The sequence below is a fragment of the Myotis davidii genome, unplaced genomic scaffold (genome assembly GCF_000327345.1).
Source record: "Myotis davidii unplaced genomic scaffold, ASM32734v1 scaffold1065, whole genome shotgun sequence".
Lineage (NCBI taxonomy): Eukaryota > Metazoa > Chordata > Mammalia > Chiroptera > Vespertilionidae > Myotis > Myotis davidii.
In genome coordinates, this window is record NW_006297281.1 from 1,421,503 (window position 1) to 1,447,848 (window position 26,346).

General features: G+C 44.4%; 1 protein-coding gene across 8 annotated transcripts; it reads left to right on the forward strand.

The window, feature by feature from the left end:
* Nucleotides 1-1,860: 1,860 nt before the first annotated feature.
* LMAN2L (lectin, mannose binding 2 like) lies at nucleotides 1,861-25,592 on the forward strand. 8 transcript variants are annotated; one of them, XM_015570040.1, is made up of 9 exons: nucleotides 1,861-2,117; nucleotides 3,217-3,335; nucleotides 6,609-6,726; nucleotides 7,522-7,604; nucleotides 19,618-19,650; nucleotides 20,642-20,803; nucleotides 20,896-21,010; nucleotides 23,709-23,828; nucleotides 23,980-24,115. In XM_015570040.1, exons 1-9 carry the CDS (start codon nucleotides 1,871-1,873, stop codon nucleotides 23,988-23,990), a joined length of 1,008 nt encoding a protein of 335 aa, XP_015425526.1. In that variant the 5' UTR covers nucleotides 1,861-1,870; the 3' UTR covers nucleotides 23,991-24,115. The 8 variants fall into 8 exon arrangements, with proteins under 8 accessions (XP_015425526.1, XP_006773137.2, XP_015425527.1 ...); XM_006773074.2 differs by lacking the exon at nucleotides 23,980-24,115 and adding an exon at nucleotides 24,155-25,592 and having other exon boundaries at nucleotides 1,868-2,117; XM_006773077.2 differs by lacking the exons at nucleotides 1,861-2,117; nucleotides 23,980-24,115 and adding exons at nucleotides 2,186-3,071; nucleotides 24,155-25,592.
* The last annotated feature ends 754 nt before the right edge of the window (nucleotides 25,593-26,346 follow it).

Below are 26,346 nucleotides of genomic sequence, written 5' to 3' on the forward strand. Positions count from 1 at the left end.
ATTCTCTTAGCTCTCCCCTGGGTTTCCAATCACTGTCAGTGGCAGGGGGCTTCTTCCTGCTTTCCCTTTCGCCTCCCTGCATTGTGCCTACATATGCAAATTAATCGCCATCTTGTTGGCAGTTAACTGCCAATCTTAGTTGGCAGTTAATTTGCATATAGCCCTGATTAGCCAATAAAAAGGGTAGCGTCGTACACCAATTACCATTTTTCTCTTTTATTAGTGTAGATATTTATGCTTAGGGAAAAATAAAGAGTTAACTTTGCTTAAGTCTATTACAAGGAAAGAAACATAGATCTGGCAAAGTGCTTGGGGCACACTCACTGCTCAGAATGGAGCACCTGCTCCTACCTGAGGGAGTCAAGGAAGGCCTCCATGAGGAATGGGCTGCGGAAAAGGAGAGGGAAGAGGGGAAGCTGGAGCATATAGATGAAGGGAGGGAGCTGAGGGCACTAAGGCCAGAGGAGGGCCAGAGCCAATGGCAGAGGGCTTTGTGTGCCAAGTTAAGGGGCCTGAATCTTTTCACTACAGTGATGGTTACCCAAAAAGGGCTCTGTTAATAATGATGATGATAATGATATAGTGCTTACTACACGCCAGGCACTACTCTAAGAGCTTTACCAGTTTTGACTTATTTAACATCGACACTGAGGAAATGGCATGGTGGATTGCTTAGAGCAGTTGGGTGGCTACGTGGATGATGGTGGCTAGAACAATACTAGAAAAACATCTTGTGGTTCCAGATAAATTGGAGGATGGACAGGATGTGATGGCTTTGCAGAATAGGAATAAAGTCATCAAGGCTTGATTAATTATTGGTTGCATGGTGGAATTGGTGAGTAAAGGAGAAACTGGGATGACTGTCACTTTTTTGGATTTGGGAACTGAGTGTATTATTGCGCTTACCCAGGTAAAGGGTTGGTTACTCTGTTCCATTTCTTAGAGGACTTGCTAAGTCCTCTAGTACCTCCTACTTCCTCCTGGTTATATAAAAACTAGAAGCTCGATGCACAAAATTCGTGCAAGAGTAGGCCTTCCTTTCCCCAGCTGCCAGCACCAGCTTCCCTCTGGCACCTGGGACCCAGGCTTCCCTTGCAGCCCTTGCTTCATCTGGAAGGTTGTCAGGAAGGATGTCCAGTCTAACTAGCATATTCTATAATATTATTACAGAATTATAGATTAGTTGTTCAATTTCCAAATATTTAGGGGCTTCTCTGAAATATTCTGTTATTGTTTTCTAGTCAGATTCTGTCATGCGCTTTATGTGACTTCAATTCTTTAAGATTTGTGAAGATTTTTGTGGAATTTTGTTGTTTTGACCCACAATATCTTGGCAAATGTTTCTTTTGCACTTATGTGTCTTCTGTTGTTGGGTGTGGTTTCTATTAATGTCATCAGGTCAAGTTGTTCTATAGGGCTGTTCAAGTCTTTTAAAAATTTTCTAATTTTCCTGACAATTTTCCAGCTACTTCAGTTGTGTATTTGTCTATTTCTCCTTTCAGTTCCATATCATCCTGATTAATGGATAGTTCTGCACAGAGGAGAGGGTGCTATGGCACAGAGGTTAGAACGTTTGCGTGCAACAGAAACATCTTATATCTTTAAATCTACTCTAGATCACAAAAGAAACATTTTATCTTTTTAAATTTTCTTTAGCTTGCAGAGAAAAATGGAAATCCCTACGTATCCCAGCAGGCCTAGCGGAACTCAGGACAAATGCTAATAAAGGAGTGCAGGCACTTGACCACGCCCCCTTCCTGGGTTGGCAAGGCAACTGATACCAAGCCAGCCAATCAGTGAGATGCTCACCTGCGAGGGCGGAGAATCGATGAGAGCCAATGGGACGCGGGGCAGGTAGTTCTATGGGCCAATGGCTTGTGAGGTGGGGCGGGCTTTTGGTGAAGGGACAGTGGTGAGAAAGATGGCGGCGACTCTGGGTCCCTCTGGGTGGTGGTGGCGGCGGTGGCGGTGGCGGCGGCGTCTGTCTGCTTGGGATGGGTCCAGGATGTTGCTCCTTCTCCTTTTGTTGGGGTCTGGGCAGGGCCCCCGAAAAGTCGGGGCGGGTCAGACGTTCGAGTACTTGAAGCGGGAACACTCGCTGTCGAAGCCCTACCAGGGTGAGGCGCCCGGGGCGAGGTGATCGTGCATGGGGCGGGCTTCGCGACCTGAGATCCTCGGTGGCAGGGTCCGCCTCCCTCCCTCTCCGGGCGCCGCACCAGCGCCGGAGGTTCCCAGCAGGTCGTCGCTGGGCCCTCGGATGCCGCCGGGGCTGGGCCTGAACGCGGGGGAGCTCGGCGGACCGGAGGAGCGTGGGAAGGAGGGAGAACTGCGAAGGGGGCGAGTGATGGAGGGCCACTAGCAACGAGCCAGCCTCCGGCTGGAGTTACAGAGGGGCCAGAAATAAAGCAGGAGGCGGGGCTGGGGCAGCGCTTGGCCCGACGGAGAAAGAAGACAAAATCCCGTTGCGCGTTAAAACACCTGTTCTTCTCCAGCTCGGGAGTCCTGTTGGTGAGGGGGCTGGCGGGCGGCTCTGCTCTCTTGGGGGTCATAGACTTCTAGGCACAGCCTGTCAACTAGCACATGTATGGAGGCGTCACCGGGGACCAAAGCAGTGCAGCTGGCTTAACCCACACAAGCTGGAGTGTAGGCCGGGGGACAGCAAACAGGCAAACAGACTCCAGTGGAAGAGCCCATCCCTACGGCCCCGGGTGATTGTGGGTTCACTTCGCAGGTGCACTGGCTGTCGCCATGGTGTGGGTCCCTGCTCATGCTGTGGGTTGTAGTAGACACAGCTCTCGCTTTCAGTTACAGTCTGACGCATTAAAGTCATGCTGGGATTGTTTAAAGAATGTGATTCAGCCCCAAAAGCCTGAGGATCAAGCTCTTTTTGGTTTAACTGGGGATTTTTTTTTTCTTTCGTGGAGCTACAATTTACTCAAATGTAAAAAGGGAAGAATAGATCTGAGCTATGGTTACTCTGGCAGAGGTAAAGGGTTGGATAAAGTGATAGCGCTGATGTGCTGTGGGGTCTTCGCCTAAGAAGGGCTTTATGAAAAGAAGCTGCAAAGATGGTAAGGATTTAAGATTGATGGTGATAGGTGGGAAATTGACATGAAAGGGGAAAGGAGATGACTGCAGCTTTTGGAGGGCCTTCTGGTGGCTTTCGGAATGGGTTGGTGTCGGAAGAGTACGAACAGATCTACTTCCTCCCTGTAGGTGTGGGCACTAGCAGTTCTGCATTGTGGAATCTGATGGGCAACGCCATGGTGATGACGCAATATATCCGCCTTACTCCAGATATGCAAAGTAAACAGGGTGCCCTCTGGAACCGGGTGGTAAGAATCTTCCCCTGTTGGTGACCCCAAAAAGTTCGCCAGAGGCATATTGGCTTAGCTTTACTGTCTATTCTCAGTAATTTGTCTTCTGTGGTTATTAAAGGTTTTCATTTCAGAGGTTATGCCCTTCATAATGAAATCAGATATTTAGAGAAATGCTCTCTAGTGCCCTAATTATAGCAAACAATTCATTTTTATTCTGTTTTCTGGAATGTATTTAATTCAGACTTGGTAGTATTGGTAGTATTCATCCTAGTTTCTCCCCCTCCCATGTTAGTTCACTTTAAGGAGGCTAATTTTAAGTTTTATTGTCATGTGAAAGGCACGTTGAGCCCTTGGTCATTTTTTCTGTCCTTCTCTGGACCTTTTCTACCTACATTGTCTTCCTTGAGGTGTGGCGGCAAGAAGTGAATGCAGTATTCCTGGTGTGGCTGCACTCTGATTTTGTCCAAGTGTAAGATGATGCTTTCTTTTTGGTTTCCAGGGCTTTTTCAAAACCTTTTATGACCGCTTTACTTTTGGGAATGGCCTTGGCATCCTTGAATACTTTTGGGTTCACTTAAGCTAAGACCTCGCTTTTTCATGTTTTTTTCAATCATTAGTTTTAGATAAGTGAACCCCAGTAAAGAGCACTATTTCTTCTCCCTGCTCATTTTATGTGCAGAGAATTCTAAAGGAGGAGAGGAAGAAGAGAAATTTCTCCATGAGCCATTTGCACAAGGTGGCCCCTTACTCCAGGTTGTAGCGCTGAGCGTGTTCCTGGACAGCATATGGTAATGTGTTCTGTTAGAAGAGGTGAAGGGCTGCCAGTTGAAAGACTTGGATTCCAGATGTAGCTGTATCACACACCCACTGTGAGCCCTAGCGGTTAGTTAACTTCAGTTAACTTCTCCGTTTTTAGTTTTTCCATCTATCAGATACACTTCATAATACCTATTCTACACGCCCACCAGAATTGTTGTGAGGATACACATGAAAAAGCTTTGGAAAGTTAAAGTAGTTACAGAAATGTACATTGTTATACCTTACATCTGTTATAAGGTGCATTGATGGAGGTCTCTGGGTTACTAAATTATTCTAACCAGGGTTTGAAACTTTGCTGCTGTCTTCCTAGCTGTCTCTACATAACTCTTAGAAGCAATTCTAGTCTCTGGTTTTCCTGCCCTTTTTCAGATTCTCTGCTACCTGTTTTTTAAAGAAGTATTTTTATTGATTTCAGAGAAGAAGAGAAAGGGAGGGAGGGAGGGAGGGAGGGAGAGAGAGAGAGAGAGAGAGAGAGAGAGAAACATCAGTGATGAGAATCATTAATTGGCTGCTTCCTTCATGCCCCCTACTGGGGATCAAGCCCGCAAGCTGGGCATGTGCCCTGATGGAATCTTGGTTCATAGGTCTACACTCAACCTCTGAGCCACATGGGCCCGGCTACCTGTATTTTTTTTATAACCGGCTATCAGAAAGAGCCTTGGAGTTGTTTCTGAGTTACGTATTTGGATAGGAAGCATTGGTTTGAGCAGTGGGTTCTCAAGTTTGGCTGTCCATTGGAGCCAGTGCCTGGATTCCACCCCCAGAGATTCTGGTTTAATTGGAATTGGGTATGCTTGGGCGTTGGGATTTTTCCTTAAAGCCCTCTAGGTGAATCTAATGTGCAGCAAAGTTTCAGAACATAGTCCTGATCAAAACTGTATAGCATTGTGCTACAGGAGGCCAAAGATAAGTGGCAGACACCTCTTGGCTCAGTATGAACCTCTTGGGCCTTGCCCTCTTCTCAGGGACATAATTCCCACCCACTGGCTATGGGGCAGCTTCCTGCCACTGAATTTCACTCTTACCCTGAAATCTAAATGTAACAGCAGAAGGATGATAACCCAGAGACTGGGTTCATCAGAGTAGGGTTAGCTGTTGGAGAACTCAGAAGTATCTGCACCCCTTTCATTTGGAATATCTACTCCTAATACTAACACTTTTGGAAGATTTCCCAGAAATTAAACTGAAAATGATCTAGCAATATGTTGTTTGAGAGTCAGAACAATCTATTTGGAGAGCCTTTGGCTGACCCCCATTGTTCTATCTGCTCCTCCTTCTCTTCTTTCTTCATGGTGAACTTTAAGGAGCCTCTCTAAGTCAAATACCCACTCTGGTTTCTACTTGAAAGTGTTCAACTATTTTTTTAAAAATGTGTTTTTATTGACTTTAGAGAGAGAGAGGAAGGGAGAGGGAGAGAGAGGAAGGGAGAGGGTGAGAGAGGCAGAAACATTAATGAGAGAAACATCAACATCAATTGGCTACCTTATACACACCCCCTACCAGGGATCCAGCCTGAAACCCTGGCATATGTCCCTACTGGGAATCGAACTGGCAACCTCCTGGTGCATGGGTTGATGCTCAACCTCTGAGCCACACTGGCCGGGCATGTTCAACTATTTAGAGCACTTACCTCCTCCATTTTCCCAAGATTTCTACACAATTCAGAAAAAGCAATAGTCTGATTCATACCTACCTCCTTAAAATTTTCCCACCAGAGGCTTTCCCTGTGGTGAGGTTGGGAGTGGTCTCCTTTGGTGCATTTGTGCTTCTTGCCATGGGCATGAGGTTTGGGGGGATTGTAACTTACCCCTTCTCAAGGGAACTACAGCTTATTCCTCCCTCAGCTTGGCATAAGGCCAAGTCTAATTAATTAGCGTTGTGTATAGAATCTGCTAATTATGTTTGGAAACCTTTTCCTAATGGCTTCATTTTTCTTACTCTTTCACAATGAATGAGGCTTTGACCTTCCTTTAAAATCTAAGCTTTTTTTTTAAAATTCTTTATTGTTCAAAGTATATGTCTTCTTTTCCCCCATTGTAAAGCTAAGCTTTTTAGAGTTTCTATCAGAGGGGTGATCTTAAGCGGTAGGTGAGTTAATTCAGCCACCTGTACTCTACAGGCTAAGACGCTTTGCTGGATGGGTGTATGACGATAGCAATCTCACATGGTGTTTTGGTGCCTTTCTTAACTTTGGAGTACTATCCTATTTCTATTGGGAGATGTTGAAGAAAATTAGGAGGTTTATTCACTTTTTATATTAAATCTCATATACAGTTGAATGGCTCTATTTATTTAATTTTATGACACAAACACTTAACAAGTCTTAGATTTCAGTTTTAACCTGTAGCCTCGTGTTACCTGCATTTATGTTTTCCTAGTCTGTAGACTGCTGCTGAGGACTTCAGGGGTTTTGCATTTCATACTCCTCATTAATCCCCATGTGTGTTTTGTTTTTGTTTTTCACTTCAGCCATGTTTCCTGAGAGACTGGGAGCTGCAAGTGCACTTCAAAATCCATGGGCAAGGGAAGAAGAATCTACATGGGGATGGCTTGGCAATCTGGTACACAAAGGATCGGATGCAGCCAGGTATTGGGACCATGGGTTGCTCTTGTGTAGGGTGTGACTGACCTGCTTTTTCATGTGCCCTCTTTTTGAGAAGGGTATGTCCCTACATATCAGCAGTTTCCCCTCTACCATGATGTCTGTGGATGAAGACGGGCCTGTCTAGTCTCTAGAATGGGGTCTCAGTCCTCGAAGGAGCTGAACTTGACTCATCCTGGGCTGATTTCTTGCTTATGAGATCCTTCTTATTCCCCTGTGAGCCCACCTGGCCTGGTGACTAGGTGGAAGCACTGGCTCTCCTAAACACTGATGACTGGGTGAGCAGGTTCCTTCTGGGCCTTCACAGTGACCCTCTCAGCACTCCTGAGTTGGGAGAAGAGTGTCTATTTTCCCCGCTGTGTGGGAGCCACTGCCCAAAGCAAATGGCAAACTCCACCTCATTCAACTTGATCTCCTTGGCAATAAGAAGTCCAACTTGGGAATTCAGATCTCTCTTAGGGGCATGGTCATCACCAAGTGTTTGTGAGGCAGAATTCTTTAGGGGCGTCTTAGCAACTAGTCGGGATCAGGGAGCAGCTGTAGTGCTAAACAAGGTTGCAGTGGCCTTCTCTCTTTCCCCTGCCTTCATAACAGCTACAGCTGGTTACTGGGTGCTTGCTACAGGCCATGCACTTTCCTGGGTGCTTTTACATGTTTTCTTGTCTTAATTGAGGCCTGAGAGTCATTTGAATTTTACCTTTTCCTCCATCATAGTGAATATTATTCCTTTATCAACTCTTGGCTTTATTTCATTGTTCATCATCTGTTCTCTCTCTCTAGGGCCTGTGTTTGGAAACATGGACAAATTTGTGGGGCTGGGAGTATTTGTAGACACCTACCCCAATGAGGAGAAGCAGCAAGAGGTAATGGCAAGTGTCAGAGCTTAGGACAGCCACATGGACGTTCCCGTCCTCTGCCTCAGGAATGCTGTTCAGGAGGGAACAGAGGGGCTAGGAAGTGAGGGGTTCACTGCTACTTTCTTCATCTATTGAACTTCAGCAGTTAATGCATTTCTCAGGGTTTTTTCTAGAGAGAGCTGTTTATGGTGCACAGTCCTTTGGGAATGGCCATCTGAATGGGGGCTTTCTCTTTAGCGTTAAGTGTTCTGTCTTGTGCACATTAGGTGGTTGCTGGAAGTGAGCATGCTTGGCTGGTTGGTGATTTGGCTACTAGGCCAGCACCAGAGCACGCTGATGTCACTCACCTGGTGACTTAATATATCACTGCCATGTCCTCCTGCAGCTTGCTCACCCTTTCCAGTATCGTTTTATTCTTCCTCTTCTCAGACCTGAACAGCCATTCTCTTCTCTAGGAAAGACTATCAAAGGAAATTGATGGAATCTCAGGATTTTGTGGGAATCCAGGATCTGGCTTATGGCAGAAGCTTCTTGCTTTTTTGTTAGCAGACCCTAAGGTTTCTGTAGTATTTTCTTAGGCTACCAGCAGGTTGGTACTCTCTACCTGATGGCCCTACCATCAGGTGGTGGGAACGTAGTTATGACAGGTTGTTGCTAGGCATCCTGTAGCTAAATCATATTTAGCAGGAAAGGAAGGATTAGGAATGGAAGTAGAATTCACTATATTTTTACCCCAAAAGTTTATGAAAATTTTCAAATTTATAAAAAATTGGAAGAACAGATCATTGTATATTCAACAACCAGATTCAACAGTTTTTAACATTTCCCACAGAGTTCACCTTAGAGGATGTGGAAAGTGAGACCCGAGTTAGGAGAATAACTTTTTGTTGTGAGTCAGTTACCGAGTTGTTTGTGGGCCCCTCTTAACTCCACCATCATCAAACCCTGTGTAGGCGCCACACCCTGGGAATCAAGCAAGACCAACATGATCCTTGCATTCAGTAGCACTGATGTGTGAGAGTCCTGGGATGTAAAAGTGAAGCTATAGCAGCCGCATCTAACCTGGGGCAGGGGACTTTGTTGTTGTTTTTTTTTTTTTTTTAAATATATTTTATTGATTTTTTACAGAGAGGAAGGGAGAGAGATAGAGAGTTAGAAACATCGATGAGAGAGAAACATCGACCAGTTGCCTCCTGCACACCCCCCACTGGGGATGTGCCCACAACCAAGGTGCATGTCCTTGACCAGAATCGAACCTGGGACCCTTCGGAATGACATTTACATTAAAGTCTGCAAAATGAGGAACCAATGTTTCACGCTGAGGGAAAAGCGTGTGTTAAGGTGACCAAGTGAGAGAAGGGACAGTGAGTGTGAGGGCACAGAGGGGGACTAGAGGGAGATGAGGCGAGAAAGAGAGACGGGGCCAGCAGCCTGCCACGTTGCACAGTTCCAGAGCTACCATTCATATTGCATTCTTTTGTATGAACACTTGTCTCTTGGGCATGTTAACTGGACACCGAGATTGAGCACTGTCTCCTTGGTGGTTGGTGGTTTGGCTATTTAGACCAGCACCAGAGCACGGGTGTGTGTGACTCATCCTCACCGTGCACACTGTGGGGCCAGGTTCTGAAGGGTGGTGTTCCCATTAAGGAGTCTGGACTGTGTTCTAAGGCGGTAAGTGCATTAAAGGATTTTAATGAGGGGCATGTCGTGACTAGGTTTGCTGTTGTGCTGAGGAAATAGTGGTCGGTAGAAATGCATTCGAATAAGAGGTCTGGGCTGCAGGGCCTGACTAGAGTTTTAAACCTGCCTCTCTGTGAATTGTTCAAATTGTCTTAGCTTCCATTTCACCATCAGGTACTATTCTGATTTGAGAAGTTATATATGGATTTATTTTGTAAGGAGAGTAGCCGTTAATCAGAAAAATTAGTTGCAGATGGTAAAAAGCAGGACTTCTTTTCTGGCTAGCTATATGGTTCTCACTCCCAACTGCACATTGGAATTACCTAGAGAACATTTAAAATGCTGATGTCCAGGCCCAGCTTCAGAGAGTCTAATGCCATTAGTCTTAAGTGAAGTTAGCCAACCTTACTTTTCAAAGCTCCCAGGTGGGTTACATGTATAGTCAGGATTGAGAAGCCCTGGACCACCATCGAGCCCTTGTTTTCTTATTTATTTATTTATGAAACAAATTTTTAAATTAAAATAAAATTTAAAAAACTAATAAAAGCAGTTTTGTTTACTAAGTGGCTATTTTATGCTTGCCATTTTACAAATAGTCTTAATCTTCATCAAATCTCCTTGGAGTCAGTATTATTTTCCCCATTTTACCAATGAAAAGCTCAGAGAAGGTAAGTGTCTTGCTTAAGGTAACAGCCAGTATAAGGTGGAGTCAGAGTTTGAGCACAGGTCCACCTGATTCCCGAGGCTGTGATTTTAATTATGGTTGTTACTCCCACCGCTGTGGTGTTCTGCCAGGTGGATTTCCTTGAGAATGGAGAGACTCATTGTTCTCATGATCTGTGCAGTTGCAGTACGTAGATCTTCTACCCCGTGCAGAGAGTAGGAAGTGCACTCCTTCTGCCTCCCAACAACCTGGAACTACCTTGGAGGCTAGGATCAGATGTGTTTGCTAGCAGCATGGTTTACTATATGATATGGTAGGTAAAGGTGTCAGCCAGTGTTCCATGCATTTTCATACGTATTATTTACTTATCAAAACAGTTCTTTGGGGTGTATGTAATTTTTGTCCATTATGGGTAAGAAACTAAAGTCCAGAAAGGCCAAAAAAACCCAAACCAAAATAAAAACCACAAAACTTGTTAGTGACACACAGGTAATGGGTTTGTGTTTTTTTAAAAAATATATATATTTTTTATTTCAGAGAGGAAGGGAGAGGGAGAGAGAGATAGAAACAGCAATAATGAGAGAGAATTATTGATTGGCTGCCTCCTGCATGCCCCTTACTGGGGATCAAGCCTGTAACCTGGGCATGTGCCCTCACTGGGAATCGAACCTTGACCTCCTGGTTCATAAGTCAGTGCTCAACCACTGAGCCACGCCAACCAGGTCAGGTAGTGGGTTTGAAATCAGAGACCACAGTCTCATTATTTTGATTTATTATTTTGAGCACATAAGGATAGAGTGACAAATATGGTGCCTTTAAAAACTTGCTAATGTCATGTGTAAAGATGTGCTGGATGTGGAGGACAAGGAGACTACAGGAGTGGTTTTGAACAGTTCATCACATTCCTCAAGTTGCTGCAGTGAAAACGTTTCTCTAGTTTCTTGTTACCTTGTCACCAGAGTACACATGGCCTGTTGTTCCACTCACTTCCTACCACATTTGTCCACCAGGAAATATTGGGAAAATGCTAGCAACCATTAATGCACCTGAGAAGGGGTTTAGGCTTGGCTATCTGCGTCAGAACAGATTGCCCAAAATCACATAATTTCCCCACCTGTGATATAGGGATTGCAGTGTAGGTAAGTAGGTCAATAGCTTGTGTATTTGGGAGTGCAGGATACTTACTACCTGTGCCATATGAGGTTGCCAGGTCATAAATCGTTGAAATAACAGCTGAAGAAATAGAAAATCTGGATAGATAAGTAAAGAGACTGAATTAGTAATGAGCAGTAACTCAGTCCTAGCCGGTTTGGCTCAGTGGATAGAGCGTCGGCCTGCGGACTGAAGGGTCCTGGGTTCGATTCCAGTCAAGGGCACAGGTTGCAGGCTCGATCCCCAGTAGGGGGTGTTCAGGAGGCAGCCGATCAATTGTTCTCTCTCATCATTGATATTTCTATCTCCCTTTCCCTTCCTACCTGAAATCAATAAAAATATATTTTTTAAAAAAACACTTCACAAAGAAAAGCCCACGACTAGATGGTTTCACTGATAAAATTCTACCAAATATGTAAGTAGAATTAATATGGAATTCTTCTCAAACCCTTACAAAATATAAAAGGGACATTACCAACTCATGCTTTGAGTTGGTATTACCCTGATATTAACACTACGTAAGACATCACAAGAGTCCTGACTTGTTTGGCTCAGTGGATAGAGCGTCGACCTGTGGACTGAAGGGTCCTAGGTTCGATTCCAGTCAAGGGCATGTACCTTGGTTGCAGGCACATCCCCAGTGGGGGTGTGCAGGAGGCAGCTGATTGATGTTTCTTTCTCATCGATGTTTCTAACTCTCTATCCCTCTCTCTTCCTCTCTGTAAAAAATCAATAAAATATATATTTAAAAAAAAAAGACATCACAAGAAAACTGCAGACCAATATCTTTTATGAATACAGATGTAAACATTATCAATACTAGCACACCAAAATATAAGATGGATTATGCATCATGACTGAATGTATCCTAGGAATTAATGTTTGGTTTAATATCTGAAAATTAATATGATAGACCATATTAATAGAATAAAGGACAAAAAAACATTTGATCATAGCAACAGATGTAGAAAAAAGTATTTGACATGATATAATACCTCTTTGTGATATAAAAGCGCTCAACAAATCAGGACTAGAATGGACTTCCTCAACCTGATAGAGGGCATCTGTGAAGAACCCTCAGATAATGTACTTAATTGTAAAAGACTGAAATCTTTCCCCTAAGGTCAGGAACAAGACAAGGATTCTGCGTTTGCCACTTGTATTTAACACAAGTCTGGAAGTTCTAGTCAGGACAGTTAGGTAAGAAAATAAAAACATCAAGGTTGGAAAGGTAGAAGAAAAACTATTTCTATTAGCAGATGACATTATCTTATATATAGAAAATTCTAAAAAATTCACACAGAACTAATGAATTCAGCAAGGTTGTAGGATACAAGATCAACATACAAAAATCAGTTGTATTTCTATATATTAGCATTGAACAATCAGAACATGAAAGTAAGAAATTCCATTTACACTATCATCAAAAAGCAATAAAATACTTAGACATAATTTAACTAGAAACAAAACGCTTAGAAATAAATTTAAGAAAACTTATACTCTGAAAGCTATGATATATTGTTGAAAAAATTTAAAGATCATCTAAACAAATGTAAAGACATTCTGTGTCATGAATTGGAAAACTTAGTATTGTTAAGATGGTGATACTCCTCATATTGATCTATAGATTTGATGCAATCCCTGTCTATCAAAAATCTAGCTGACTATGCAGAAATTGACAAACTAGTCCTAAAATAAAAAATTCAAGAGAATCAGAATAGGCAAAATAATCTTGATAAAGAAGAGCAAACTTTGGAGGACTCACAGTTTTTGACAGCATTACAGATGTCCCCCATTGCCTCCCTTTTTGCCTTCTTCACCCATGAGCAATTGGTTTTTGATAAGGGTGCCAAGACAGTTCAATGGGGAAAGAATTGTCTTTTCAACAAATGGTACTGGGACAACTGGATTTCCACAGGGAGGATAATGAAGTTTTTCCAACCTCACCATACGCAAATTTTAACTCAAAATAGATCAAAGAACTAAAGGTAAAAGCTAAAACTATAAAACTCATAGAAGAAAACAGGATTAATTCTTCATGACCTTGGATTAGGCAATGGTTTCTTAGATATGATACCAAAAACAAAAGCCACAAAAGAAAAAAATAGATAAATTAGAAACTTGTACTTCAAAGGATACCATCAAGGAAGTGATAAGACAACACACAGACTGGGAGAAAATAAATGTAAATTATATATCTAATAAGGGACTTGTAATAATTCTTTATATATTCTAGATACAACTCAATACTGAAAAAGACAACCCAATTTAAAAATGGCAAAGCATCTGAATAGATATTGCCCCCAAGAAGATAAACAGATTGCCAGTAAACACATTTAAAGATGTTCAACATCTGTAGCCATAGGTACATACAGATGACCACAGCCCTGACTGGTGTGGCTCTGTTGAGCATCGTTATATGTGCCAAAAAGTTGTGGGTTTGATTCCTGGTCAAGGCATATACGCAGGTTGTGGGTTCAATCCCCAGTCAGGGTGGATATGGGAGGCAACCGATTGATGTTTCTCTCACATCAATGTTTCTCTCTCCCACTCTCCCTCTCTCAAAAAATCAATACAAGCATTAAAACCCACAGTGAGATGTCACCTCACACCCACTTGTATGGCTAAAATGGGAAAGACATGATGACAAGTGTTATTGGCTGTGGAGTAATTGGAACATTGGAGCCCTCATGCACTGCTGGTGGGAATGTAGATGGAGCAGTTGTTTTGGAAAACAGTTGGGCAGGTCTTCAAATGGTTAAACATAGAGTTCACCTAATCCAGCAATTCCATTCCTAGGTGTATACTCATGAGAAATGAAAACATATCTACATAAAAACTTTTACATAAATGTCCATAGGAGCATTATGATCATAGCCAAAAAATGAATACAACTCAAATAATGAGTGGATAAACAAATATGATGTATCCTTACAATGGAATATCATTCAGCATTAAAAAGTGAAGCATTGATATGTGCTCCAATGTGGATGGCCCTTGAAGACATGCTAAGTGAAAGAAGCCAGTCACAAAAGACATATTTTATGATCCCATATGTACCAACTGTCCAGACAGGTTGATCTATAGGGACAGAAAGTAGATGAGTAGTTGTCTGAAGCTGGGCTAGGGTGGGAGTGGGGAGAGTGACTGCTAGTGGGCAAAGGGTTTCTTTTTGGGGCAGTGAAATGTTCTAAATTTTATTGTGGTAATCACAATCTTAACTCTGAATATGCTAAAAGCCATTGAATTACAGACTTTAAATAGGTGAATGGTGATATTGCATGAACTATATCTTAGTATTGCTATTTTGTTAAAATTGATTCAAGCCTGACTTGATCACCTTTTCTTAGCATTATGAAGTCATCAGCTGACAGTCATGGTTCCTCATGACAGCCCAGATGTTGGTGAGAAGTTGCAGGGAACTCTGGGAATGGGAGTGTCCTTTTTCAGTTGAAATCAGTATGATGACAAGAGGCCTTCTGGAAGGAGAGCACAGAAGGGCAGTCCTTTGCATCCTTGGCCTCATTCTTCCCAGGAGACTTGGGCCTCCCTCTGTGAGGTGAGACGGCGAGTGGGAGAGGGGGGAGAAAGCTCATGGTCCCAAGTCCAGCCAGCTTGGAAGCGAGTTTGAGGCACTCCCCATGTTTTATAATGTGATCATTGTTTTTCCTCCTTTGAAACTGGAAGAAAATTAACAATTCTGTGCCATCCAGGTTAAAAACACATTCCTTTGCCCTAACTGGTTTGGCTCAATGGATAGAGCGTCAGAGTGCGGACTGAAGGGTCCCAGGTTTGATTCCAGTCAAGGGCACATGCTCGGGTTGCGGGCTTGATCCCCAGTTGGGGGCATACAGGAGGCAGCCAGTCAGTGATTCTCTCTCATCATTGATATTTCTATCTCTCCCTCTCCCTTCCTCTGAAATCCATGAAAATATATTTAAAAAAAATACTCCTCTATTTTAAACCAACAACACATTCCCTTGATGAAGACACCAGTCCCTCTTGGTCTCTTTGTTGTCGGCAGAAAGAATCTTTACGTTATTAAGGGAACTTCATCCGTCTTAAATTCTCTTGTTATCATCTAACATGGATGTGAGTTAGGGGTTTCGTTTTGGTCCCAGGTAAGGTAGTGTTTTTCAAGGTTCTCCTTTGGAGAGTAGGTGTGTGGAGTATTGGCAGGTTCTGATAAGAGTAGGCAGTGAGGCTGTTTCATTGCCAAGAGCTAATTTTTGAGGGAAGTAGAAATGTATGGCTTTCTGCTGGAATTGAGTGAAGGTGAGGAGAAGATGTTTTGTTTTTGTGAAAGGGAGAGAAGAAGGAGAAAAAAGGCAAGAGGCTGCGCTTAGCTTTGGGTTAGTTCTTTACTTTATTTGGGTTTTGACCCTTTTGAGAATATGATGAAAGATGCAGTTACACAGGATTTTGCATTCAATTTTAGGAAGTTCATGAACTCCTCAAAGTAGAACTGTAGACAAGATCTTCTCATTAACGAGACATATCCACATACTATCAGAATGATGGGCAGCAGTGAACTGGAGACATGCGCATTAGGCAGTGTTCTGAATCTTGGCAATTGTAATCGGGGTAGACGAGTCATGAACGTCAGTGTTTGGTGTTTGGGCATACATCAAGTTTAATGCTTTCTGGTTTTAGAGCACTATTGAAGTCCTCAAGTTACATTATTTTGGTTCTAGTGGGGTCACAACTAACATAAATGGGATTAAATCATCCCATGAGTTTAAAAGATCATGGTAATGTTCGCAAATGTGACAGTCTTCCAGGCAGTTAACTGGCTGGAGTGTCCTCAGTTGAGCTTTAAGACTTGGGGACAGTCCCTGGTATAGTTGGTAGTAGTTTGGGAGCTTAGGGAGCCGGGGCCTTCTCATGCTGCCCAATGATGTGAGAACTCAATGATGTCACTCTATGTAAGATGGATGTTGCTAAGTTATCCTGTCACCTTTGTACCAGATTCCTGCATAAAGGGCTAGTTAGATGAAGATTACTGTAGGACCAGTGACTTAAAACGTTTTTAAGCCTGAAAAATGGCTTCTGTGTGTTCCACCAGTGTCCAAAGGGAGGGACAGACGGAGGTGTGAAGGGAGATGCTGCAGAAGGGGCATTTGTTTGTTCTTCTTTTTATATTAAAGCTCATAGAAAAATCAGAAAAGGCTAAAACAAAATGTACAAACAACTTTTAAAAAACAAAACGTTGCATCACATGAACATACCGTTGTTTTTTTAATTTTAAGTTTTTTAGATATATAGAAAAATGAGAAGATGGCAAATACTAGATTCAGACTAACCTTTTAAAAATTTTGACATAGTTTCAGACTTACAGATAAATTATAATATAAAGAATTCAGGGTGCTCTTTACAGATTCCCAAAAATGTTAATGTCTTATTACATTTGCTTTGCCTTTTTTGTTGTTGTTGTTAATCCTCATGGGAGGATATTTTTTTCCATTGAGAGAGGATGGAAGGAAGGGCGAGAGAGAGAAATATCGATTGGTTGCCTCTTGCATGCGCCCTGACTGGGGCTGGGAGAGCAAACCTGCAACCCAACTACATGCCCTTGACCGGGAATCAAACCCAAGACCCTTCCATACACAGGCTGATGCTCTAACCACTGACTCGTGCTGGCAGAGCGCTTTGCCTTTTCTTCACCTCTGTGTGTGTATCTGTGCCTCTGTCTGTCTGTGTATATTTTCCTGAACTAAGGAGCAAGTTGCCTTTCTTTAAGATGCTCCCTTTATTCTAAATACTTCACTTGTTTTTCCTAAACACAAGGAATTCTCTTACATAACCACAGCACAGCGATCAAAACCAGGCACTTAATATTGATATCAATACTATTAGCCCAATTTACTAACCTTATTCAGATTTCATCAGTTGTCAGATCTGTCCTTTATGGCAAAAGAAAAGCCCAGATGCCATGTTGTATTCAGTTGTCATGTCCTTCCTTCGATCTGGAACTATTCCCCAGTATTCCTTTGTGTTTCAGGGTAGAGACCTAGTTTCTTGTTTTTGTATCTCACAGTATATACTAAGCATTTTTCCATATTGGTAGATATTGAGAGCAGTGTAGCTCTCTCTGAGTGACTGAGCCGGGACTCTCGGCTCTGGTTGCCTGTTTCAGATCCTGCTTCCACTACTCAATTCCTGTGTTCTCGCTCTCTCTTTTCTTTTAATCCTCACCTGAGGATATGCTTCTTGATTTGAGAGAGAGAGAGAGAGAGATGAGAGAGAACATTGGTTGTTTGCTTCTTGTATGCAACCCGACCAGGATCGAACCCACAATCTAGGTATGTGCCCTGACTAGGAATCAGATTCGCAACCTTTTGGAGTATGGGATGATGCTACAACCAACTGAGCCACACCGGCCAAGGCAAAACCTATTAAACAAGTTTTGTCCTCTTAAACAAGTTTTCTTACCTGTGAAATGGGAATACCAATACTATAACCGTATCAGTGGTGATAATTAAAGCAATGCATATGTGCTCATTACTGGTACAGTGCCTGGCACAGAGTAAGCTCTCAGAAAGTGCTAGCTGTTCTCACCACTAAGTGACACTCACAAGGGCCATCCTGCAGGTGTGTTCGCAGTAGCCGTCGTGGCCCTGTTCTCTCCTACCGTTTTTCCTCATATCTGTCTAGGTTCAGAGGGCAAACTCGCCCGGCTTACTCAGCTGCAGGATGGTTTAGTTGGAAAAACTGCCCTAAAGAGTTACTCCCAAGTGCTCCCAAGTTCATGAGCTCCTGTTGGTTGGTGACAGTTTCACTGGTCTGAGTAAGAACAGTGAGGAGACTTTTGATAGATGCCAAATGTTTTATTATGACATTACATATTTCTATCTTTGGTATTAAAATGTTCTTTTAAAAATATTTATAAAAAAGTGATGTTTATAAAGATGGTTGTCTTGTCATTATTGTATTTTAATGTATTTAGTAGATCAGAAAACCAACAAGGTAAATCTGTTAACCTCCAAAATATTTTTGGAGATTTTACTGGTCCATGACAAGCCAGTGATCTGGGAATTACTGCTCTAAACTATGTGTTTGGCATTGTGGTTATTTATGAGCATCTGTAAACAATATTTCTATCTGAAATTCATTCATTTAGTCATGGATTGAATGAACATTTTTTATTTATTGACTCCCTCCCGAATGCCAGACACTGTACCAGATACTTTACACGTCTCATTTCATCTTCGGAATTAGCCCTGTGTGCCGTGTGTTCTCCCTGCTTCCGGCAAGAAGAGGGAATCTCAGCTGGTGGAGTTCACCCCAAGTTATGAAGCTGGGAGTGGCGTGGCCGCAGTTAGAACAGCTCTCCCTGCTGACAGAGGCCATGTTTGCTCTTTTCTGTTCAGTGGTTCACAGCTGTGTGCTTCGGGTCTGGGGAATTTTAGCATAGGGTTCGTAGATCCACAAGTTCACGGGTCTCCTTTCAATCAAGATATGTTGAAGGTGCAATTATATGTAGGTGCCTTTTAAAAAAAAGTGGCCTTGCAGTACAAAAATATGAAAGCACGTCTCCACCCTCCAGACAGCGATTTGCACAATAGGCAGGAGTTCCTCATTTTTGGTGACTCTTCAGTTAGGAATGGAACTGCCGCCTTTGCCCGAGTCATTGTGATTCTTCAGCCTCCGGTTCCAGCTCCATTAAGCCTGTCTATGTTGTTTCCCATTGAACTTAAAGCATCTGGAACAGTGTCTGGCTGGTAACAGGTCTCAGGAAGCATCAGAGGAAGGAACACTTTGTGCTCTACACCCTTACACACCCTTCTCTAGGGTAGGGCTGAATGAGCCAGTGTAGGTATCTCTTGTTGCTAGTACTGTAGCAGTTTTCTGGAGCAAAACTATCCTTGAACCATCTGCCATGTTTCAACACTCCCATGGAGCTTTGCCTTGCCCACATGTTATAGGTTATATATTTGGAAATATATGTCCACAGGCTCAACTAGAGGGTAAATGATCCCTTTGGATTCATGTTCATTTCACAGCTTCATGGGCTTTTTGTCTTCTGGGCACTAGCTATATTCTGAGATCCTGGGCAGTAAACAGCATCTTGAATTTGGAAGAACTTAGCCCTGTCTCTCCCTTCTCTCCCCTTGTTATAGAAATACTGCAGTCTGGGTACAAACTTGTGGCCTGACTTCCTGACTCTCAGAGACATAAGGGGGGCCTGCTTGGATGGTGTAATGCTGTCTGTTTTATAAAGCTTCTGTAAGCTTCAGGACCTTAGAGAGGTCTTCCCAGAGGACTTCTTTGCAGATCTGGTGATAGTAACACCTCCTCTCCTCATAATGTGCAAGCACCTGTGCATATAGTTTTGCTTATAATTTTGAGAGGCACAAGGACTTGAGTGCCCTCCACGGACCCTAAATTTCTGTTTGGGGATTGAGACTGGTTTGCTCACCCACCACCGCTGGGTCTTAGCTCTTCCATGGCTGTTTCTTTCTGACTTGGTCTCCTGTCTTCTGTGCCCTCTCTTGTTTTCAAACCTGTGGACCCTCTCAGGCCCAGAAGAGGCGATACTCTCCAGGAGTCCAGGTATTCAATTCTTGACCCATCATGGCCATCCTTTATTCCCTGTGTGCTCATCCAACATTTGCTACTGTTTAGAATCCATGTGGTTCTTGTCTCAAGAGTCACCAGTCTCTGATTGTGAGTGCATCTTCATTTGCATGTTGATATTGGGGACAGCGTGGAACTCACCAAGTGGCATGTGTCATGTGACCTCTTCTTCCATCTGCACTGCCTAGCACTGAGCTTGCTCTTAAATGGTAGCTCATCATTTCTAAGGAAGATGTGCCCCTACAATTTTATTGAAGAGAGAGGGCCTCTGAAGTAGGGTAGGAAAGTGGGTGGGATCTGGGGAAACTTGCAGTGGGAGAACCTTGCTCTGTGTGTTATTGGGAGAAGTTGTGGCTGAAGCTTAACTGGGCTGGAAGGTTTTTTGGCTAAAACAGTCATGTTGGCTAGAAAACACCATCCAGCAACCTGGTTCTTTTTGAGTCCTGGTCCATTTTGCATCATGTGCTTATAGGATTTTAGAATTTGAAAGGAATTATCCTGAATATCAAAGGTATTTTCAGAATACCTGTTGTGTTCAAAACACTCGGGGCGGGGGGAGAGGGGGAATGAGCTAATGTGGAGACATGCAAAAAAGCGTAACAAGTTATTTTTTCTTAAAGGAGTTTACATGGCAGTTGGGTAGACAGGTACATAAACACAAAAAAGCCACTAGTGTGGAGCAGAGGAACAGTGCAAATGGTGTTCTCAGGGAGGAGATTAGAGCCTTAGAGGGAGCATGTCAGACCCACCCAGACATGTAGCGAGGAGGATCCCTGAAGACAAGGACAGAGTTAGTCGCTTCCTGGGCCATGTCACTTGAGTGTGGGTTCTAGCGGGTTGTTAGTGATGAGGCTGGGCTATTGCCTGGTCTCTGTAAGGTGCTCAGCTTGTATGTGCATAGTTCTTGTTGCTCTTTGCTCTTTGCCCTTCCTCATTGTCCTCTGCTTTTCCTTCCCTGCCTTCCTAGCGGGTGTTCCCCTACATCTCAGCCATGGTGAACAATGGCTCCCTCAGCTATGATCATGAGCGGGATGGGCGGCCAACAGAGCTGGGGGGCTGTACGGCCATTGTCCGCAATCTCCATTATGACACCTTCCTTGTGATTCGCTATGTCAAGAGGCATTTGACGGTAAGTCCCTGTTCTGGACCAGTTGGCAGTATGGGCTGTCTGGCTCCTGCTCCTGGGACCTGGCCCTGATTTCTCTTTTCTTTTTATTCTAGGTAATGATGGACATCGACGGCAAGCATGAGTGGCGGGACTGCATTGAGGTGCCCGGGGTCCGCCTGCCCCGGGGCTACTACTTTGGCACCTCCTCCATCACCGGGGATCTCTCAGGTACTACCACTGCACTTCTCATTTGCCCTGACTGAGGCCATGTCTCAGTGGCCAGGCCTTGGTGAAGCTTCTCAGAGGGGAGAGCCAGACAAGCGGGACTTTGGGAAGCAGGTGCCCTGGGAGTGCTTATCTTCCTGCATTCTCATACCCAGATTCCTTAAGACCCCAGGCTTAGGCTGGCCTCAGACAGCTGTCCTGGGAGGTAGTTGGTGCTACAGGAAAGGAGTGTTTGCCTCTTCAAGGAGCCAGCTCTCCAGCCTGTGTTTTGAGCTCTGCGCTTTTCTGACTCTGCTGACACCTTTCTAGTCCGCTTCCTCCCTCCCACTCCTAAGGTGCTTAGTTCTCCTCCTCTGAACAAGGCTTCTTCGTGACTCTGCTGTCCCCCTTGACTGGCTCCCAGGCCCTGCTTTGTGCTCAGACTTCTGGGTTTCATGTGTAGAGATGCTCCCGTTTCCAGCCATTCCATTCTGAACACACTGCCCTGGACCCATGTCTCGACTGTGCATTAGCACTCTCCTAGTGAGAGTGACTGTGTCCCTGCCTGCGTGACACACTGTTCTCAGTCCTGGCTCTACGTCCTCTCGTCAGCTCTTTTGACCATGTGCCCTGAAGGTCTGTGCCACTGACAGTACCTGCTGCTTTTCTTTCCTGTCTCCTCCGACTTTCTTTCTCCTTGTCCCCATTTGTACTCCCCTTGGCTCCAGTCCCAATCAGAACACCATTTGAGAAGAGGTAAAGAACCAAACTTTTGGAATTTTTGGACATAATTTATTATGAATAAAGCCAATAGGAATAGAATTTTCTTCTGGCAAAAGGGGAAGGCAAACACCCATCTGAAATGGGCAACAGCTGCTTGGTTCCAGCGTTGTGGCCCAGAGCAAATGCGGGCTTGGCAAGGCCATGCTGTCAGTTTTTCAAGAGAAGCTGGGAATCTGGATTTTTAAAATGAAATCTGATTTTTAAAATCATGGCTTTAAAAAAAAATCAACTTTATGGAGATGTGCTTTCCATACAACAGAAGTACATAGTTGGGAGAGTTTTGACAAATATTTACACCTGTGTCATAACCTCCATAGTCAAGACACAGAGCGTTTCCATCACTTTGAGAAGTCCCGGTGCCCCTTTGCAGCTCCGCCCTCACCTGCTCTGCCCTGGCAACCAGGGCCTGAGTACTGTGCAGAAGGCTGAGGCGTGGGCAGAGCTCCCTGGGCCCAGGCACAGGAGGCACAAGCTTTAGATCTTTGCTAGGTAATCTTATTATGTGTTTCAAGTTGAAATGTTTCTTTGCATTTTCCTTTAAGCTTACGTGTTTCTAGGACCTGTCAGTTAACTTCCTGGTGCACTCTTCAATGGGAAATTGTTCCCAACTGTTAGAAATGACCAAAGAGAATACAGTCATTTTTTGTTTGTCCTAAGGAGTCCTTTGCTCTAGGTTTTTGGTGGCAATGCCTAGGTTAGTGAGTCTGTGTTCTCTACCCATAGAATGTCCCTAAATAGAAATTGTCTTTCTCTCAAGTTCTTTCTTGTTGATACCTTCTTACTGTTAGGCAGTGGGTATTGAAATGGCTGAGAAAGTGGGGTACACTCCAGCCCTTTCAGTCATTGGTGCCCCACATTGTGAAGAGCAGTGCGCTCCTTTTTATTCTGTCCGTGGCTCCCACTCAGTCCTGACAGCAAAAACACCTCGTTGAAGGCAAATCCAGTTTTTCAGGGTTTGCTAAGGGTCTGCTAACATTCTAAGTCTAAGCAGGTGTAGATGCCATCCTAGTAATAGAAATGGCAAAAAATCCAACCAAGTAGCCATAACCTCCCTGGCATTCAGACTTGTGGTCTCTTAATACCAGTCTCCACTGAGAGGAACAGGAGCTTCTTGGAGAAATGGCAGATCTATGGCAAGAAGTGTATAAGGGGGAACTTTCCAGAAAAGCAAGGAAGATACCAAGAATTACTGGGCGGTGGCCAGTGTGGCTCAATTGGTTGAATGTCATCCTGTGCACTATAAGGCTGCTAGTTTGATTCCCAGTCAAGACACATGCCTGGGTTGTAGGCTCTATCCCCCGTAGGGGGTATCCTTTCACATCCGTTTCTCTCTGCCTCCCCTTTCCTCTCTCTCTAAAAGAAAAAAAAAGTTAATAAAATAAAGAAAATCTTAAAATACTACTGGGTTCATGAAAAAAGATTCAGAAACCAACATGCATAGGCTCTCACTGGAACAAAATGGGTGGAGTTGAGCATCAGTAAGATGTACAACCTCAGTGTATTGAAACACGTCAAATGTGTTTGAATTGATGAGTTTATAATGATGCTTTAAAGAGAGAGAGCTCGCCTAGCATGACTCAATGGTTGAGCATTGACCTATGAACCAGGAGGTTAGGGTTCCATTCCTGGTCAGGGCACATGTCTGGTTGTGGGCTTGATTCCCAGTGTGGGGTGTACAGGAGGAGCCAATCAATGATTCTCATCATTGATGTTTATATCTTTCTCTGAGATCTTTCTATCTATCTATCTATCTATCTATCTATAATATTGTAGAATAATGTAGAATATTCCTGTTTCTTATCCTTGTTTTTAGATGAGAAAACAGGTTGCAATTATTTTTTTAAAGTCGCTGCTAGTTAGCTGTGGAATCGGAAGCTTGAGCCAAGATACTCCAAGATACCTCTTTTTGAGGGGGCTTGAGCAGTACTTTTTCCTTTAGACAACCATGACATCGTTTCCCTGAAGTTATTTGAGCTGACGGTGGAGCGAACCCCAGAAGAGGAGAAGCTGCATCGAGACGTGTTCTTGCCCTCGGTGGACAACATGAAGCTGCCTGAGCGTGAGCATGGGGACCCTGGGAAACAGCCCACAGTGGGAGGTCGCAGTGCTGGGTCGGGCCAGGGGACCTCACCCACAGCTCGCAGGGCTGTCTCCTTTGTCCTTTCCCGGAGGGATATGGAGCACTGGCACCTCTTGGCACTTGTCTTCAGGTTACAGATGAGCAGGAGGCGGCGGCTTTGTTTTTGGATTAAAGCATCTGGAAAGGGAGAGTCTGAGTTCTGTCTCCCAGAATGGGCACTGGAACCTGGGGGCTTTAGCTTGTTGGTGGTCTTTCCTAATGGGTAGGCTCCCAGGCGCTGATTTGCTTCTCTCTTGCTTCCTCAGTGACAGCCCCGCTGCCGCCCCTAAGTGGGCTGGCTCTCTTCCTCATTGTCTTCTTCTCGCTGGTGTTTTTCGTGTTTGCCATTGTCATTGGGATCATACTGTACAACAAGTGGCAGGAACAGAGCCGAAAACGTTTCTACTGAGCCCTCCTGCCGCCACCTCCGCTGTGGCTGTCCCCGTGAGGTGTGGGAGGAACAGGCGCTGGCCTGACCACACAGCCCAGTGGTCTTCTCCATTCTTCAGCAGCCGGTCAGGGACTGTGTTCTGTCACTGGAGCTTTGAGTTCAGGGACACTGTATTCCCATGGTCATCTGTGAGGACCTCTGACTCTGGTTCAGGAAGCCCACCCACCCCAGGGCAATGCTGCTGTGATGTGCCTTTCCCTGCAGTCCGTCCTCTGGGAGCTCAGAGGGTGGAGATAGGATCTCCTGGTATGATGCCAAGATCACAGAAAAGAACTTCATAACCCAGGATGCCTTGGTGTTGGACTCAGGACCCCTGTGCTTCTCACTTAAATCTGCAAAGAATGGAAAACTCCTCATACCTTCCCGCCATCCATTCATTGGTTTTTGCTTTTGTCTAAGCCTCTGTCCACCTGAGCAGCTCTCCTTGGAAATCTGGGTGGAAACTTCTCCCTCCTTTTACTGTCCTCTTCACATGCAGCCTGAGATCGAGAAGACCTTCCATGCCTGTCTGTCGGAGCCAGGGCTGCAGAACAAACATGTTGCACTGACCCTCATTAGGTGTCCGCAGGGAAGGCTCTCTGCTTTGGCCCACTGCTCTAGCCTTTGCTTGTCCGCGTGGATCCTGGATCTGTTGGCGTGTTTGTGATCTTCCCAATGAGGCCCTTCCATTCAGCCCTCAGTCCTGTTTGGCTGGAAGTTGGTGTGCAAGTCAAGAGAAGCTTGGAAGATCCTGTGGATGAGTGGGCTGAACTGTGACACTGACCTGCTCCAGGTTTTGACACCAGAAGCAACATTTGCTGAGTGACCCGACCACATGGAGATGTTTCTGGACCAACTGGAGCCTGCTTAGCTGCATGTTTTGTGTCTGTCATGGTCTTTGGGACCCTACTTTGAGTGTTGAAAATGTAAGAAAACTTTTTTCTTATAATCTCGGCCTGGATACTCCCAGGAGGAAATCGGGCTTCTTTTTCTTAATGGATAAGTAAGTTGCCGTTCTCGTGTTGCAAATCTGGGTCAATAGGCCCTTGTCATCTGTGCCTGGAAGAGTTCATTGTCATTGAGCAATAGAGCCTGAGTGTCATCCTCCAGGGATTAGCACTTATTCACTGCCTATTGGACAAGGGGTCACACACCGCTTCACTCACCCATCTGCCTATGATGAGATTGGTTGATAGAGGGCCCAGAGCTGAGCTCTCCTAGCCTGTGCTTCTGTAGCCTAAGGGAGATTCGTAAAATGGCTGATGGAAGCCCAACTGGAGCTTCTGACTCCATGTTCTTCCTTCTGGGCATGGGTTTAGGAAGGCTCCTGGCCTTTTTGCTGAGCCCATCAGTCCTTGCTCTGCCTTCCCTCCATTGTGAAATCCTCAGCTCAACCCAGAAGGAAAGGAGGGTTGCCTTGGCTGGGTCTGGTCTCTATCCTCTTGGGCAGGGGTCCTCAAACTTTTTAAACAGGGGGCCAGTTCACTGTCCCTCAGACTGTTAGAGGGCCGGACTATAGTTTAAAAAAAAACTATGAACAAATTCCTATGCACACTGCACATATCTTATTTTGAAGTAAAAAAACAAAACGGGAACAAATACAATATTTGTATTTGCATGTGGCCCGCGGGCTGTAGTTTGAGGACCCCTGCTCTCGGGCTTGCTTATAGCCTTCCAGGTGCTTAGTTAGGCATCACAGGCAGTAACTCCCCTGCAGGTGGGATTAGGCGGGCTCTGCCTAACGCCTTCCCACCACAGTAGAGCAGCTCCGAAGTGCCAGGGGACCAACTGATCGAGCACTTGGACTTGGGACCAGGTAGAACTGAAAAAGCAAATGGTTCTTTTGTCTTCTTTGAGGTCAAGGGGAGATTGGATAGGCCCCTGTGGTGGAGGACCTAGGTGGGCTCCTGAAGGGAAGCACGTGAGTGTGAATGCAGATTTGTGGGTTTTGTGTGATTTCAGCTCAGGTGCAGGGCCGCCTTCTGACTAGACATGGGGTGTTCTGTCCTAGCTCTTGTATTTTGTCCT